Source organism: Triplophysa rosa, linkage group LG14 (genome assembly GCF_024868665.1).
Source record: "Triplophysa rosa linkage group LG14, Trosa_1v2, whole genome shotgun sequence".
Taxonomy (NCBI): domain Eukaryota; kingdom Metazoa; phylum Chordata; class Actinopteri; order Cypriniformes; family Nemacheilidae; genus Triplophysa; species Triplophysa rosa.
The window spans coordinates 5,645,608-5,664,514 of NC_079903.1; the positions used below are offsets into that span (position 1 = coordinate 5,645,608).

Genomic DNA, 18,907 nt, shown 5'->3' on the forward strand with positions numbered 1-18,907 from the left:
TCAAACCCGAAGACTCGAGAGGTGAACTAATCAATTCTCTTTCCGGCTCTGACTGCATTGGTTTAGCTTACGACGCTGTCACGTGATGAACGAAGGAGTCAAACCCGAGGACTTGTCAGATAAGAGGTGTGGTGAGCTAATCATAGACTAAAGACCCAGGTAAACAATGAATTAATCTTTTCTGTTTCTTATAGCATTATAGTTTTGTATTGTTTTGTTTGTAATGTGATCAACGTTTGCATAATGAACGAAATGAACGATATGACTCGAAAAAAGATTCGTTCATTTTGCTGAACGAGACTCAAAGATCCGAGTCAGTAAAATGATCCGAACTTCCCATCACTAATTCACTGCAGCACCGCCAGTCTCACGGCGGGCGTGTTACAAATTCACGGGCAACAGCTCTGGTGGACATTCCTGCAGTCAGTATGCCAATTGCATGCTCCCTCAAAACTTGCGACTTCTGTGGCATTGTGCTGTGACATGCACATTTTAGAGTAGCCTTTTATTGTTGCCAGCCTAAGGCACACCTGTGCAATAATCATGCTCTCTAATCAGCATCTTGATATGACACACCTGTGAGGTGGAGGGATTATCTCGGCAAAAGAGAAGTGCTCACTAACACAGGTTTAGACAGATTTGTGAAACAATATTTGAGAGAAATCGGCATTTTGTATACATAGAAAAAGTCTTAGATCTTTGAGTTCAGCTCATGAAAAATGGGGGCAAAAACAAAAGTGTTGACTTAAAACAAGTCAAATAAGTACAGTAATAAATTAGATTTGTATTACTATTTTAAATGAAGTACATAATTAAATGTATAAATAATTAATAACAATAATAGAAATGTTGGTAACCGAACAAAGGCGGTAACCATTCACTTCTATAGTGTAGTCACAAAACCAATGCAAGGCAATGGGTATCTTTTTTTTGCGTTCTACAGAAAAAATGAAGTCATACAGGTTTGAAAAGACAAGAGGATCAATGATGACAGAATTTTGAGCAGAACACAAAAGAAGATATTTTGAAGAAAGTTTGTAACCATACAGCACCGGCACCCATTCACTTCTATTGTATGGACACAAAACCAATGCAAGTGAATGGGTGCCAGTTGACATTCTTCAAAATATATTCTTTTGTGTTCTGCAGAAGAAATAAAGTCATTTCTTTCAATTTTCATTTTTGGATGAACTGTCACTTATAAGTTTCGTGCAATTTGACACAGTTACATACTATGCACTTCTCAATTTGTCACACCTCAAGTGCCACAGCCGCCAAACATCTTTCAGTAATAATATAAAATAAGCATTCATGAGCATTACATGCATTAACACCAGCCGTTCATGTAATTGATCAATGATATAATTTCAGCAGTCATGTACCATCATTGCTTCCTGTACGGTGAGGTGTGGCAGTAACATGTCATCCTGCATTATATAACAGGACACTTTCCGGAAAGACCGCAGATCTCTGGGCTGTCCATTAATGAGGATCTCTCCCTTCATGCCTGTTTCCCTGTGTGATGAAACACAGCCTCAGATGTCTTTCGTTGTGTAAAGATAAACGTTCCTTTTTATAGCTGTAATTGTCTCCTTTTCACAAATTGTAGGTCACTTTGTTTAAAATTCATTGATCAAAAAATCACGAATCTATGATATCTGAAGTACCTTAGAGACCCATGCAACTACTGGTAAACATTAAAGGCATACTTCACCCAAAAATGAAAAGTCTGTCATCATTTACACACCTTCGAGTTGTTCGAAATCTGTATCAATTTCTTTGTTCTGATGAACACAGAGAAAGATATTTGGAAGAATGCTTATAACCAAATAGTTTTGGGTGAAGTATCCCTTTAATAACTATGAAATACTTTGCAAAATACAAACCTGTTCATTCATACAGTATAGGGGACATCCGCATGACCATGTGTGGATCGTGGACTTTAATATGGTCATACTAACCTATATCCTGCCAGGATGTTCATTAGTGTAGACTTTCCGGCCCCTGAGGGTCCCATAATGGCCACCAAAGCGCCACTGGTGAAATTCCCAGAGATCCCTTTCAGAAGGGTCTTGTAACCTGACACAGAGTTAAAGAGAGAGAAATAAAGACCCCTGTGAGAAACCTCCCACATTTCTGACAATGAGCACAATGAACGAGCTGAACTATCCCTCCAACATAATAAATTGTACTAGCCAAACTTCTATTCAAATCCCTCTGCTCACATAATGAGCACCTTGTAATTGCAGGTGAAAAGGAGCATTTGTTTGTTCATAGTTGGGTTTCTGACATTTTCCAGGTGAATGCACCTGTTTGTAGGGGCGCATACCTTTGTTCTCACTGCCACCTGACTCTTTGTTTCTCGTATAGCCATCAATTTGCCGCACACATACAGAAGCTATTTTGTGGAATAAAAAATTGTAAACAACTAAACAATCTGTTGGTCTCTAGACTAACATACAGCGGCTTCATAAATTATTTTGACACTTAAAGGGATAGTTTACCCCAAAATTAAAATTTGTTCATTATTTGCTCACCTGTCATTCCAAACTTGTATTTTCTACAGAACACAAAAGAAAATATTTTGAAGAACGTTGGTAACCAAACAACACTGCCCCCCATTTACTTTAATTTCAAGTGCACAAAACCACTGAGACATTTCTCAAAATATCTTCTTCTGTGTTACACAGAAGAAAGCGAATAAATGGTTACATTTTTGGGTGAAATATCCCTTTTTAAAGATGCTTGTACAAATGTAGGTTTGTACATTTTCATCACTTTTTCAGTATTTCCTATATAGCAAATGACATTTAAGTCCAAGTAAAGGAAATGATTGACTTTGGACACCAATGTGAATACCATGTGTCACAGAGTACTGTCACAAACAAACTGTGTACAAACAAAAGTTCATTTCTCACTGTTTGTCACATGTATTGCATACTATGATTATAAAGAGAACAAAAACTAACTTTGTTTATTAACTATTTTGTTTATTTATTGTTTATGTAATATGTGGGCTATGTTTTATAGAATTAAAAATACATAAATAATTAAACAGCCTGTCACATCTAAATGTTTTCTAAAAGTATAAAAAAAATGTCAATTGTGTGTAAATATTAATTATGTCAACAATATTTTTGTGGTGTCTTCCAGCAGACTCCAGATAGACAGACTTTTTGCATTGGAACATAATGATTTAGGGAGTATACGTCAGAGGTACACTCAAACCCACAGTACATTGGGTAAAAAAAAGAGTAGGGAATACATGTACAGAATGAAGCTATTTACTCAAAATGGCTAACACCCCAATACAGCACACTATCAAAGTCCGTTTACGGAAGTCGTGCCACTCTGCGGCCATGTTTTTTCAACGCCTCTGGGCAGTTATTTACATCATAGCAAGTCAACAGTCCTATCTACTTCAATGGTGGAAGGCAGATATTTCAAAAATCGCTGGCAAAAATCACAATTAAATTGCATATTTCCGATCAATGATTAAACCGGATATGGACTGTAACATAACTTCGGTTTGCTAAGGTTAAATTGCGTTACAAATCACATTTTTTGAGGATGACCAATTGTAACCTGTTATTTATAGTGGCTGAGATGTTAATCCAGTTGATTCCAGTGGCTGCCATTTTAATTGGATTTGGAATCCACGGGAGCAATACACAAGCACCTCCGACCTTCACTGTCCTGTTTTAGTACAGCGCTTCTCCTTCTACATGTGTGAACTATAGTAACCCCACAAACTGGTACGCTACACAATTTCTAAAGAGGAAAGGTAGAGTGTAAAATGATAATTAGGCTAGTTAAGTTTCTGTGCGTCAACAGTGAAGAGCGTAACTCCTGGTCACTCCTGGATATTTCATCCATGACAATACATGTATGCAAAACAACATTGCTCAGTGCCAAAACAAACGAAAACATTTTTGTGACCACCAGCTAACATCTCACAACACAATCTCAGCAATTTGTATCTATATGAGGTGGTAATCTGTATGAGTTGCATGATCTCATTCCTTTGAAGTGACTTCAGTATTGTGTGTTTACTAACTGTACGTTTTGGTATGATTCACATTGTACACATTCATACAAATTAGCCACCTCATAATAGTCATGAATTCCTCTGAGATCAGGCTAGCCGTTTTTAGAAACCTCAGATGAGGCAGCCCTTAAAAAATGATATCTAGAGAATATTACTCAAACTTTAAAGATCAGCTGAGGTAAAAATAAGGAGGAGGAAACAATTTTGTCTTTTGCATGCTTGTGTAGTCTGGACCAGGACATTCATTTCTGTGACATATTAACCCACACTTGAGGTTAACCGAGGCCGTGCCAGATTCTGTAATAGCTTTCAAATGCTATTTAAAGCTTGACTCGCAAAAACCTTGTAAAAAGTTATTTTAGGCATGTCATGGCTGAAAGTTTTTGCCAATGCATGAAGCGTCAACATACACATGAACAGTGCAATGTAAAATGTGCTCAAAATAAACCAAGACAGCAACCAAACTTGAAGGACAAAATGATTATTTAATACATTTTCTGCACTCAATACCAGAAAAAAAGCACTCAGCACAATTTTTTGCAATATATGTGCTTTCATAAAGCAACATAGTTCAGCAACCTACTGACTCGCTGTTTTGTATTGGGCATGATTTCTTTTGGACAGGTGTTGTTAACAAAACAGCAGAAGTTGCTCTCTTGTTACAACTTGGTTACAGTAACCTTCAAAAACACTTGTGATTGTTTGCACGCTATATGACAATTGCACCTAAATGAACAGGTCTCTGGCAGGTCTCCGGCCTTTGAGGCAGGTGATTAAGTTTTAGTATGTCCTTGGAAAGCATACATAAAGACTGAATTTACAGGTTAGTTTAGCTACACTTTGGAGTTTGAGATTCAAGGTTCTGTGAGTGTAAAAGCTCAGTGATGCTGTTGCAAGTGCTTATGCGTGAAGTATGCAAGATGCCTTGTGCCGAATTTACACTAAATAACTGTGGTGTTCTGGTCGTGACAGATGGGAACGTCTTGGTTACGGATGTAACCTCGGTTCCCTGATGGAGGGAACGAGACGTTGTGTCGAACCGACAGAATGGGGTTTGTCTTGAGAACCTATCATCTTCTGAGTATTTAGAAAAGGCCAATGAAAATTGGCGAATGAAATTTGCATGCCGGGCTCTTCCCCGGATGTCCGGGTATAAGAGGGAAGCCGGCGTGCTCATTCATTCACCTTTGGTCTGAGGAGCCTAAAGCATCCTCCCCCGACCGCTGGGGTGGGCGGCCAGTGTTGTGGCATGAGGGACACGTCTCGTTCCCTCCATCAGGGAACCGAGGTTACATCCGTAACCAAGACGTTCCCTTTCTGTCGGTCTCTCGACGTTGTGTCGAACCGACGGTCGACAGTGCGGGCAGGACGTATCCACAACGTCTGCCCCAGCGTACTGGAAGCAGGTATTGTGTCCGTCCCCCTCCTCGATGAGTGTGTTGCACCCATGAGAACAGCGGGACAAGCCACGCTGGAGAAATTTGCTCTTTTAGAAAAGGAAATTTGCTCGAACACCTCCGGGGAGAGTCACTGCAGGAAGGGACCATACGCTGTCCACGTCGTAGATTCCAGCAGAAAGAATGATCACCAAGATCGTAGAGAAGCTCACCAGATGCGTAGGCTCTGAAGAACAAAAGGTGAATGAATGAGCACGCCGGCTTCCCTCTTATACCCAGACATCCAGGGAGGAGCCCGGCATGCAAATTTCATTCGCCAATTTTCATTGGCCTTTTCTAAATACTCAGAAGATGATAGGTTCTCAATAGGGGTGCAACGGATCAAAAAACTCACGGTTCGGATCGTTTCTCGGATCAGAGTCACGGATCGGATCATTTTTCGGATCAGCAAAAAAAAAAAGACAAGACAAATAAACATAAGTTTTGTCTTTTTGTTTATTAACACTTTTAAATTATTAAATTAAAATATATAAAATCAACTTCGCAATCTTTTCGCTGAAGTGGGTGCGCGACGGGATGTCGTAACGTGGCTCAAGCACTTTAAGCATGTGTTTAAAGCCCTCGTTTTGCACAACCGAATATGGCCTCATGTCGGCACCTATAAACACACCGATAGCGTTTGTGATGGCTTTAGCCCGGTCTGATTGTGCAACAAGGGGCTGCTTAAATGCCGCGGCGATAAGCGGTTGTTGAGCAGCCTTCGTTTTCACTCCTGTCAGTGAAACACCGGGTGATGTCGCTTCAAATGCGTGGCCATGCTTGATGTGTTTCCACTGTCATATGTCTTTCTTGTGCCACAGTGCCTACACACCGTCACGGTTTTATCCACTAACCTCTTTCCTTCATCATTATATTTGACAGGGAAGCCAAAATGCTCCCATACAGGGGATTTAAATGACGCGGGGCGTTCAAGCTCCTCCGTTCCTCCGCTCGCCATGACCACGCTGTGTGTGGACTGAACATGCGCACAACTTTTTTTTCATAAATCAATCCGCGGATCACGTGTGTGCCGAACCGAAGATATTGATCCGAACGGATCACGGATCAATGATGATCCGTTGCACCACTAAATGTGACCCTTCAGGATTGTAGTTTGACGCCCCTAGTTTCCAGATCAAAAAAGATACTGTACTGTATGTTATTTGTGATTCCTAAAAGAGCATATTTTAATGAACAAATAGACAGTCTGGTATTTCTCTATGAACCGATGGAAAATGATACCATTCCTGAAGTGAACAACCTATGTTTAAGATATACTGACATGTAACCTAGCGACAGCACCATATGCGTCCTCCACAGCATCCCTCATTAGCAGCCTTATCTTTACAAGTGCACTGCTGACGGTTTCATCTTGTTCCAGCTATGCGGAGAGGTTACTGGAGTTTACTGACCGATAGTAACCAGCATGAGAGGCTGCTGCTTTTGCTGCTGTCTCGCTCTCTTTCCTCTAAGTATGGATTACAAACATTTGTTAGACAGCCCAAAGGCCTGGTTTCATTGCTGTCAATGAGAGATGCACACGCCGAAGTTGACCGCCAATTTTTATTGCTTTTTGGTAAAAGGCAATGCCTTCTCAATACATGTTTCTGTTGGTAAGAGTTTGTTGGTTCGAGTTATCTTAATATCTCACTATTTCACCATTTTGCATTACGTATAGTTTACACGGTTTGTGAATATTCTGTATGGAATAACCAGTGGTGGACAGTAACGAAGTAAATTTGCATGAGTACTGTACTTAAGTACACTTTTTGAGTATCTGTACTTTACTTGAGTATTATTTTTTCTGAGTACTTGTACTTTAACTTCACTACATTTGAAAGACAAATATCATACTTTTTACTCCACTACATTTATAAAAAGGTCCAAAAGTAGAAAATGGTTTCTATGCAGCGGGGTTTCCTGTGTGCGCAATTTATCTGGCTTGCGATCTGCCAGGACCTTTCACTGTTGCCAAGTATTTCAGTTTTTTTATGCTCGCCGTTTTCCGGCAAGCTTTGAATGGCCATTTGGCAGTTTTTTAACGCAAATCTGGCAACTCTGGGATCTGCCCGCTAAACTAATGTAAACGTAGGCGCTGCTACACCATTGATAGCGCTCTAAAAAGGAAAATAGAACAATAAAAGACGAAAAGGCACATGTTAAAGTGTGGTGTAATCATCTGTGGGTTACGATCAGTCAAAGATCATAGAAACATTGTCATGAAAATTTATTTATTTATTTATTCAGTTATTTATTAGATATTATTTATTATAATGATCTTGCTTGGTCTATAAACACCATGCACTGTGCTGTGTTTTACCTTTCTGTGTTTTTCTTATTTGCTCCTGTAAAGCTGCTTTGGAACAATGCACATTGTGAAAAGCGCTATATAAATAAAATTGAATTGAATTAATAAATAAGCATCACATACACCTTGAGCTACACGTGGTGTTAACTTTGATCTGCTGCTATATCATTTAAAGCGATTTGGAAAATGAATGATGTTTTTACTGAAGTAACTATAGTTGAAGTATTCCTGTTGAAATAAAAACAATAGAACCCTGCCCAAAATACAACATAAAATGTAATGGATTTAATGGTTATAATGGGAATTGTACTATGGATACTTGTTGTCTATTGTATGTGATGGATTCTATTGATGGGATGGTAAACCTATGGAATAAAACCCAAAACACACTACAAAGAGGAATTTAATTTAAAAATCTCATTCTAATTCAAAAATCATTGTTTTTTTCAGCAGGGATGGTATTTGCAGTAAAACCACAGTATCCACAAATTTACCATTTTCTATAATAGGAACCATACTCCAATTAATAATCTTTAGTAAAACCACAGCAACTAAACATATAATGAACATAGTTCATTATACTAGCTATAGTTTATGTTTGTAGTTAAATATGGTATACAAATGGTAATAAATCCAACAAACACATGGCTTCTACACTTTATATTTACAAGAACCTTACTACTTACTGGTAAATTGCTGCTAAAACTGGTAAAGGAATATACAAAATAAAAGAACACTGCTCATAAATACATATAGGCCTAGGGGGCTAATGAGGATAATTAGGCTAAATGATCATACAGGATTATATCTAAACTAAACATATATGTGCTAAACATATAAAGCTCTTAAAGGAGTTGCTCACTGCAAAATTTGCCCCCATTGACTTTCCATAGTAGGAATAAAAACTACTATGGAAAGTCAATGGGGGCAAATTTTGAAGTGAACTACTCCTTTAATACAACTGATACTGTGAGCTACTCAGTGTATTCAGTAGGTTGCTTCAGACGCATAAGGTATACGACAATAAAACAATGCACAACTGACATAAAGGAAATTTACTTTTAATACTTAAGTACGTTTAAAAGCACGTACTTCTGTACTTTTACTTAAGTAAGAATCTGTCTTTACAACTTTTACTTGTAGTGGAGTAATTTTTGAGTAATGAGTGAATTACTTTCACTCAAGTAAGGAAGTTGTATACTTCGTCCACCTCTGGGAATAACCAGCATGAATTGAAAAATACAAGTTAGCATTGCTTTTCAATTCATACATATAATTCATTTAATATTTAATTAAATTAAGTTTATGCTTATATTTAATTTAGGCTCATCTCCTATTGATAATAACACATCAATTGTAGAGGCCAGAGGCTCCAATTTTATCATGTTCATCCAGATGCTCTATAACCTATGATGTTTGCAACTGTACAGCACATCAGGATCAAACCAGATGAATTCACATCTGACCACAACAGAGGTCAGAAAAAAGCGATGGCCTTCTAAGAGGACTGAAGCAAAGTAAATAAGTGAAGTGACCTGTTCCGTGAGCCAGCTGGCTATGGGACTAGGACTACTGTATATTTCATGACAAGAACGTTGGAACGACCGTCACCTTGTGTCACTCACTGACTTTTCACTGTAGTTTCTATATTTTAAACTGCATTTTATTCACAGATTGAACATTTTAAAGAGTACATTCCTCGAGATCATAAAAAATACATTTCATGAAGTGTTTAATTTTGCCGTGTTTGAATGTAAGCAATCTGCCAAGTTGTAAATCCGAAGGTGAACGAATAACAAAGTTATTAGCTTATAAAAAAGGTAATCGACTCTGAATCACGTGAACATGTCATGACCTGTCCGAATCTTTAACCACAATGTATCTACGTCACTAGAAATAATCCCCGCCTAGGACTGACTGCGAAAATTTAACTCTCTCCTCCCCAAACACTGTACTAGCTCATTCGTGACGTGTGCATCATGTCTAAGAGAAGCTGTGTTCTATGTAGTGAAACTAAGTCAGTCTTATTTTCACTACCAAAGGAAGAACTTCTGAGGAAAAAATGGACACCAAAGGAGTATAAACCGAACGTTTTACTTTGCGCGCGTCATTTTACCGAAGATTGCTTCATCAATCTTGGCGCCTTTACTGCAGGATACATTAAACGTATTTCCTTAAAAGATGTTGCAATACCAACTTTATTTGGACCTGTAAGCTCCACCGAATCACAACCTGTAAGTGTGACTCTTTATTTTTGTCTTTACTTAAAATTAAATTTGTGTGACGTTATCTCATGTCTGTGTTTAGCTAACGTTACCGTTATTTTTTGGGTTGTTACTGTTTGTTTACCTAACGTTAGCTATAAACTCGTTGCGCTAATGTACAAAGTGTTCAACCATATTAACTCACAAAGTCTTTATTTCAAGAACTGCGTGGTGTACTATAGTTATAATAACATCTGAAGATACGAACACAGTACACTGTATGCCGTGATAACTAACTGTTACAAGAGAAGTGTCTAAAACAGTCCTTTTTCTTACTGGCATCTGTATAAGGATTAAAGAATGATTCGTCAGACTCGGGCTCGAACTGGTAAGGTAAAATCGACGCCATCTCTGTCTATATACTGTTAATATCCAACCACCTGCAAACCGTAATACAGTTGTAATGATAGGCGGTCCATTTGCGACACATGCTGAACGCGTTTGACCAATCACAGCAGACTAGACCATTTGACCAATCACAGCAGACTAGACCATCTGACCAATCACAGCAGACTAGACCATCTGACCAATCACAGCAGACTACACTATCTGACCAATCAGATCAGACTACGCTGGCGGAAAGGCGGAGATTACACAGATGAATCGCGGAACGAATCATTTGAGAGTCAGTCAAGAAGTAAGGTAATAGAAACTGCTTATTATTACAAAATAATAGTATTTTTACATCATGTATGTACATAAACTTGTTGTCGGACACTCCATAAACCAAAATAAGCCCTTAAAAATATTGAGGAATGTACTCTTTAACATACTTTCTTTCCTAGATTCATATGCAGAGACAACAATAAGTAAGCTATTTGTAGGTTGAGTCCCCTGAAGTGTAAACTCGATATAAAACATTACATTTCCGACTAAACAAGCTGACACAGCAACACATCAACCCATGCTGTACAGAGGTACCATCAAATTCTGCCACCATCACTAAACAGGACTATCCCGTTTGGTTTCACAAGTAATGCAGAAAAGACAGACTTCAGTTTAAATGTGTTCATCGGACCAACATTTCACAGCACCAACATCTGCAAACTCAATGTAAAAATGTCAGCACCTTCAGGGCCTAAGCTATTTATTCTTCATTGAGGAAGACTAGGTCACAGCAAATGAGCATGGCCAACTTTGGAGCTACAGGGAGAGCGTAACAGAAACATGACCTGATATGTCATGCCTGAAATAATGAAGACGTTAAAAAAAGTGGCAATAACGACAGAACTGAACTTTGCCCTCTGCTCAGGCTCGGCAGCTGAGGACTGAGCATAAAGCTGATTCTAGATGCGCGTTGTGTCCAACGAACTAAAGCAGATTAAAATCCAGATGGTGAGCCAAAAAAAGACATCACTGCTCATCAGAAAGCAAAAACTCTTTAAGAGCAAAGCACATGCAAAGCTCAGGTGATGTTGACAGCTCTGGACTGTTATACAGCTATCTAATGGGGCATTTCATGTTCACTTCTATTAAAAGGATGTTTTCTAAACCAAAAAACTGATCTCAAAGTACTATGCATGACTAGTCACTTTCAATGTCTCATACTGTCTGTATTAAATAATGACGAACTGTTGCAATTCACTCTTACAGTAGCAAAAACGTCTTTAGAGTCATAAATAAATCTTTGTGTGACCGGCATATGTTTCTAAGTAAACACAGAAACATGCGGGAGACAAACACAACCTCATCTGACCGCAACCTAAAGCAGTGTTCAGACCGCCAGCGACGTGTGTTGCCAGTCTCTAGGTACGAGATCGTTAGAAGGCATTGACTCAAATCGGTTACATTGTCTTTGTGATTGGCGCAAAGCAACGAATAACATTTAAAAACCAATCAGGGGCCCGTTTCAGAAAGGAGGTTTAGTGAAAACTCAAACTTCTCGGGTATGTCAAACCCGAGAAAGCGGGGTAATTCAAGCCCGTTTCTAAAGGAGAGGTAACTTATACTCAGAGTCAGTAACCATAGTAACTTACTCTGTGAACCTAACCTGGTCGGGAGCAGGTTTTCTTTGGTAAACCCAGTGTTTCTTTCGATCTCCTCCCCCTTTTAAAGCGCAAGTGGTGTAACTCATTAATTCATTTATTAATACAATCATTCATGGCACACATTTTAATCACATAGAGACCATCTCAGTGACTTATATGTCATATGTGCTTTTATAGAGGATTCATGAAGAGGCTGCATTAATTCATTGGGATGTACTTTGATTTCAGGAGAGCAATTTTTTCATTTCCCTGTGCATTTTTATTAAAACTGTACCGTTTTTCTTTACAGTGAATTAGATATATCAAAATATATCTCATCCATTCTTACATCAATAACATCAGCCACCGTACGTGTATTACATCAGAGCGTAAGTGTATAATAAAGTGCATGAATAAAGAAATTGATAAATACAGACATACATACAGAATTGAAGCGATAAAAAAGTAATTTTGACGTGCAGCCATTCCAACTGAAAACTGCTCAGAGCAGAGTTTGAACCGGCGATCAGTCTAACTTTGCACGAGAGTCTGACGCCCTACAGGTGTGTCCTATACACCATGACGTCTCACTCGTGTAACTAGACCACTCATGGCGAGTGAGAACATACGATTTTTTATTATTTCTGTTTTATTTCTGTTGTTTCATTCATTTAATGATTAATTTGTTTGTTTATTGGTACATTTATTAATTTAAACTTAAGTCATTTTTAGCACATCAGTAAATCCACTGTATGCAGTGCGGAAAGTGTGCCTCACTCTCAAGTGCTTTCTGCCGCCATGTTGCTTTTTTTGGTGCCGTTGCCATGGTGAATCATAATATCGGAGCTCCATTGATGATGGCTTTTTATAGTCGCGGTGAATGCGCTTAACCCAGGATAAGCCTACCCAGAGTAAATTGAACTAACTGAAATCAGCTGTTCTGAAACCAAAAACTCAAAGTTTCTAATTTCTAAGTAAACCAACTCAGAGTTCAAGGTTTGGTTGAACCTCCTTATTGAAACAGGCCCCAGGTAAAGTCATACCTCCACTCTCTCTGATTGTACACGTTTACAGCCGATCCAAAACACTGAATTAATCAGAGCATGAGCGACGTCTACTTGTTCGCTCACAAAAGTACACGCAATATTTCCCATTCATTCTTCACCTTCAATCCGATCTCATTAAATTCTAAAAAATTCTTATTAAAAACTCTCCTATATTTCGTCTGTCCCTCTTCAAGCTTTTATTTCTCTAAACGACTGTTAAGAGTTTGTAAGTTGCTTTAAATGAAAGTGTTGCGTTATGCTTAAATGTGAGTCTGCGCATAACTGGACACAAATCAAAATCAAGTTTGTGGAAACAAATTATAAAGCGTTTCATCCAGCTTAAAAACTTAAAAAATCAGCAACAGTCAGGAAGTCACAAATCATATATTAAGTTATTGTTGCTGGGTTATTATTATAGCATATTTGTTGGTTTTAAAATTACATGTTGATATTTTGAGTTATTTTGCAATGAGTTACATTAATAAAAGAACTCAAGGTAGGCTCAATGCCTTTTTTTAGAGTGTTGAACTTAGCCCAGGGTGAATATATAAACTCTTAAACGAAAATAAATACAAAGTAAATAAATGTTTTAGGCTTGTTTAGCGCACATTTACGGAGCCTCAATTCAAAACAATGAAACGCGGTGTCTTTACGTACAAAACATATTCATTTGTGTAACTGTAACTCTCCAAAATCGATGCAATAAAAAAATATAAAAACAATAAAGGAAACGAAATGTCTTGGCTTTACCACAAGTCTATACAGCTAGGTTAGACCTGGACCATCATGTCCTTGCGGTGCGTGCGCTTGTAAAACCACATCGGCTTAGGACCAGAAAGGAGTAACTGGTCTGACAGCACAAAAAAACTCTGTGATGGTGTTAGATGCACAAATGCATGTGTATTTGCTAGTGACTTTGGAGATTGGTTGCCAGCCCAATGTTCCCAAGCTGAAGTTCATTCATTTATTTTATATTCGTATTCCTGAGCCCGTTTTGAATGACAGTAAATGGAGTCGAAGTGTCGATTCCATCGACTCCAAAAGTGGGAGTCGAGAATCGGAGTCGACTCCAAAAAACCCGCAACCGAACACCCCTATTACAATGAAAGGTGAGTAATGCAACGCTCAATATGGCCGCTCTAGCGAAGTAAGTCCCACCTTCCGGTAAAATGAGCCAATGGTCAATCAGTGAAGACTGACGATTCTCTGGGGTGGGGCTCTCGTGAGGCACTTGCCAGCCTGTGCGCAGCGCAGGCGCAGTAGCTGAGGCAACCTCGAAAAAGGTGTTTTTTTGTGCAATTGAAGCTTAGCAAACCAAAGTTGTGATACAGTTCATGTCGGTTAAATTATTGATCGGAAACATGCTGTTTAATTGTGATTTTTGCCAGCGATTATAGAAATATCTGCCTTACACCATTCAAGTAGATAGGACTGTAGACTTTATGGCGTAAATAGCTGCCCAGACACATTGCAAACATGGCCGCCGGATGGTACGACTTCCGCAAACGGACTTTGTTCCCAGCTTTGGTTGTCCTAGAAACATTTATTAACAAACCGAGCTCCGCTGCTATACTCATGTTGGTAGTCGCTCCCGAAAGTCGCTCACCATTTGCATAAAGTTGAGCAAATCTCAACTTTGTTGCGTTGCTAGACACGCCCACTTCCTGTCGCCAACGGTCACTGTCACTCGTGTCGCTGGATTTCGCTAGGTTACCATTGAAATGAATCAGACCCGTTGAAATACAGAATTACAACACTCGATCTCGCCGCCATGTGGTCAGGTGGTTCATGGAGCGTTCAATAGTTCCAAACAAATCTGTGCTGTCAACCTATTTGAATGGATTTTAGCGGGACAGAAAACAGCAACTATATTTGCATAAGTTTTGCTAAATATATAAGCACATTGTGTACACTGATTTATTACATTTATAGCAGCATTTTGTCTGGGGAGTAACGAACATAAGATCTATGAATATAAGATTTGTCCGCCAACTCGTTAAAATGTATAAATATGCAGTTATTTCACCAACTGTACAGTAAATGAGTTTGGGAGACACTGAAATGAATGGGCCCGGCTTCAGTGCAGTGTTTGGAACTATTGGTAGCTCCAAAACGCCAGTTACTTCCGCATTCCAAAGCCTTGTCATTCAATCATTCATTCACCCTCCAGTTGTTTTGATGAACACAGAGAAAGATATTTGGAAGAATGCTTGTAACCAAACCAAAGTTCTTGGCCAACATTGACTACCAGTAGTAAAAAGTGCCCAACAACTATTTGCTTTCCTACATTCTTCCAAATATTTATAATTTAAAAAAATATTTTTCCTACTATGGTAGTCAATGTTGGCCAAGAACTGATTGGTTATAAGCATTCTTGCAAATATATTTCTCTGTATTTATCAGAACGAAGACATTTATACAGATTTGGAACTCGAAGGTGAGCAAATGATGACAGAATTTTCATTTTTGGGTGAACTGTTCCTTTTATAATGCTAATTTTATGTTGTTTACTTTCAAGCAAGAATGTCACATGTTACCTTTCTTTCTCCACCATGGGCCCTCGGGAACCGAATATGAGAGATCTTTGAAATCTATGTTAACTGCTGGTCTGCGGGGAAGATACGAGAATCTCTGGGCTTCTGTGAGGTTGTTTTCCACTTTTTTCAGGTGTCCGTGTAATAATGGCATCTGCTGACTGCCAGCGTGACTTGATATCACTTCATCAATGGACACGCACACACTTCTAGGGTCTAGCATGAGATCAGGAGGTCCATTTGTATTCTGAAGAAAGAAAAACAGGGGACGCGTGTTACGCTCTTAAGTTATGAGGAAACTCAAGACAGTTTGTTCTGAAGAAAATAGGATACATCCTAAGAAAGCTGTGCTTTCAGAAATGAAAACTGTGCAAAACAAAAATATAATTAACTTCATATTTTAAATTGTGATGTCTCTTAGCATTAAAATATAGGAACACATAAAAAGTATAGGCTACTGTGATGTCCACGGTTCTTTTCAAAATCCAGTAATTTCATGCACAAGTAAATGCATTTACTTTTATTTAAATAAACATGAGTTTCAAAACTTTGTACTTGATGCGGGGATGTATAAGCAAGTTAGTCAAACGTAGTAAACCATAGCTATGGGTAAGATAACCAGAGTAAAACTTTCATAGGGGAATTGTACGCTAAAAATAAAACAAGATAGGCTAATAACTCTCACTGTAGCCACAGAGGACAGATGGGGTTACTATCGGACAAAGTTTATTCTAAGCTCAAGGAAAACAGTGATGACCAAATATCAGTGCGTTTGTCATATTAAAAATGTTGCGAGGGAATTCTGTTAAGTCACATATTTATCACTTATGAAATAGCCTACATGTTAAAGTAAACGTCATAGAGGCGTTATTGTAATTTCCAAGGAAACATTTTTTGGAAATGGTTCATATATTACCAAAACATGCAATAGAAAAGTCAGTCGCTAAATCAAATGTGCAGGGCATTTCGATGAAAAAAGTGATGTCGGTGAGGTCACTCTAGTTCAGCTGCAGACATTAGCTCATTTAAAATGCTGAAATAGTGGGATTATAACATCTAGTCCTATTAAGCGAATAGAACATCCAGCTGTGGATCTTATTAATAAATTGTTTATGCCGTTTTTATTACGACTGTTATATATAACCATATTTAAATAAATAAAATACAAATGTTAATAATCGTTTTTTTTTTTTAATATTTAAAAATGGTTTAAATAGCCTAATTAAAATGTCAAATGATGTATATATTATTTCTAATATTTAAAGTACAATATAATATAAAGTAGAAGTCAATGAAAAAAATCCAGTCTTACCATTATGATAGAGTTAGTCACTGTAGTATTGTTGACTGAAAAGGCTGCCATAAGACATGCCATTCCCTTGAAATGTGCTGCGACTCAATCCGACTTCAGCCAGTGCAGTGGGATCTTGTGCATTTGTTTGGTCCTGAGCTGTCTCCTCGCGCACGCTCTTCTAGACTGTTTACAAGCACGCTACCTGCGCGAGGTGTTTAGAGGGTGACGTCACTGGCCGTGCAGCTGATCAGTTCTTGGCGGCGTCTGATGATAATTCACAGCCTGAAAAATCCTCAAGACTGGACTGGATCGTTCTGATGGCTCCTTTTAACAGTCCGATCACAAACGTTCAACATCTGTACATGCAGCAAGAATGACAGTTGTTGCGTTTGCAAAATGTTGCGGTTTCTTGCATAAATAGCCGATTATGATATAGGCTATAACTACATTTATTAACTATATGGTTTAACGTTTTAGTTTTTTAGTAACTCGGGTCTCACCCTAATTGTTATTTGTAGAAACATTGTAACTTTAATATAATAAAACCATGTTTAATTTTAATTTTTAAGGGAAACTCAACAAATAGGTTTGTTAGGTTTTTTATACACAATAAAACAAAACAATAGGACACTTTCTAGTTTCCAGTTGTTAATGTAAAGCCCTGTGAGCACCTGCTGAACTTGAGGGGATGACGTCATTCACTAGGCGTCCAAAAAGCCTACCCTTTGAGGCCACTGTATGTACAAATTGACATGGAGTAGGCCTATATCAATTCACTTCACAAACTTAAACGTCTGAAATCTATATGCGTTTCACTTAGCCCATTTTACTAAACCAACAATGCAACATGCGCCACGTTTAATACACACGCTCCCTCTGGTGGCTGCTCATTGAATATAACATTTCAGTGCATGAGACAGTGAACAACCCCCATTTTCATTTTGTGTAAATCTTTTTATAACCGAAAGGTAACAAATGTGCAGTATATGCTCAGTTAGGTAAGATTTATTACCCCACACCTCTGACAGTTTTGAAACCACTGGGTGTGTTGAAATGGATGCAGGTGGGTGTAGAAAGAGGGCCTGGTCACAAGGTTTTGCATGTGAGCTGCTATTGCCACTGCGGTGGGTTCTGAATTGAACACTTTTGCTGTTCAGAGTTATACACTTAATAAAATGAGGTTATTTAAAGGTGCACTCAGTGTGTTAAATACACGAACAAATATAAAGAATATATGTTTAACACCATGCACACTAAGCGTTTTTATGGGGGGACAACATGCTCAAATCAAATGACCAGCCGAATACTATGCTTTCCCCTTTTTTATCTGCAACTTTAGATAAATTACTCTTTTGTCAATTCTAAATAACACAATTTCTACAATGGTTACTGAATTTGCTTTTGTGTGATGCTGAATCCCCTTGTATGTCCCCTATGTAGGTGGACATTTAAAGGTCTAGTTCACTTAAAAATGAAAAATCTTTCAGCATTTACTCGCCCTCATGTCATTCCGAACCTGTTTGACTTTTTTCACACACAAAAAAAGAAAGATATTTTGAAGAACGTTAGTTACTAAACGACACTGACCCCTATTGACTTCTTTTGTATGGACATACAACCACTGAGCCATTTCTCAAAATATCTTCCACAGAAGATAGTCACATACAGGTTTTGAATGACATGGGTATGAATAAATGACGACAGTGAACTTTAGTTAAAAACAAGATATTGCAAGTTCCCTTTTCATAAGGATGGATAGATGTGGACAAACACAGAATCACAGTGTGGACCAGGGTTTTTCAACTCCGGTCAACAGGCTTCGCATGCCAAAAAGTTTTAAATGTCTCCCTGTTTAACACACTAACCAGTTGAATCAGATGATTTAAAACGTCCAAAACATTCTGCTGTGTACTGGAGTTAAAAGACACGAGTAAACGTTATGTAACAATTTATACAATATAACATGCCTGGGGATAGATGAAGGTATGACAGCAATGCTATTTACAGTTG

General features: G+C 38.3%; 1 protein-coding gene across 2 annotated transcripts in view; it reads right to left on the bottom strand.

Annotated features, from left to right (window-relative positions):
• Positions 1-17,229, bottom strand: part of abcg1 (ATP-binding cassette, sub-family G (WHITE), member 1) — a 46,795-nt gene extending 29,566 nt beyond the window's left edge. The window contains exons 1-4 of one of the 2 annotated variants that reach the window (XM_057351190.1): positions 16,916-17,229; positions 15,607-15,850; positions 1,962-2,079; positions 1,383-1,515 (exon numbers count right to left, since the gene is read on the bottom strand). In XM_057351190.1, the coding sequence (XP_057207173.1) occupies positions 1,383-1,515; positions 1,962-2,079; positions 15,607-15,850; positions 16,916-16,978 (558 nt within the window). In that variant the 5' untranslated portion in view covers positions 16,979-17,229. The remainder of the gene's footprint in view (positions 1-1,382; positions 1,516-1,961; positions 2,080-15,606; positions 15,851-16,915) is intronic. The other variant, XM_057351191.1, reaches the window with a different exon arrangement.
• Positions 17,230-18,907: the final 1,678 nt, after the last annotated feature.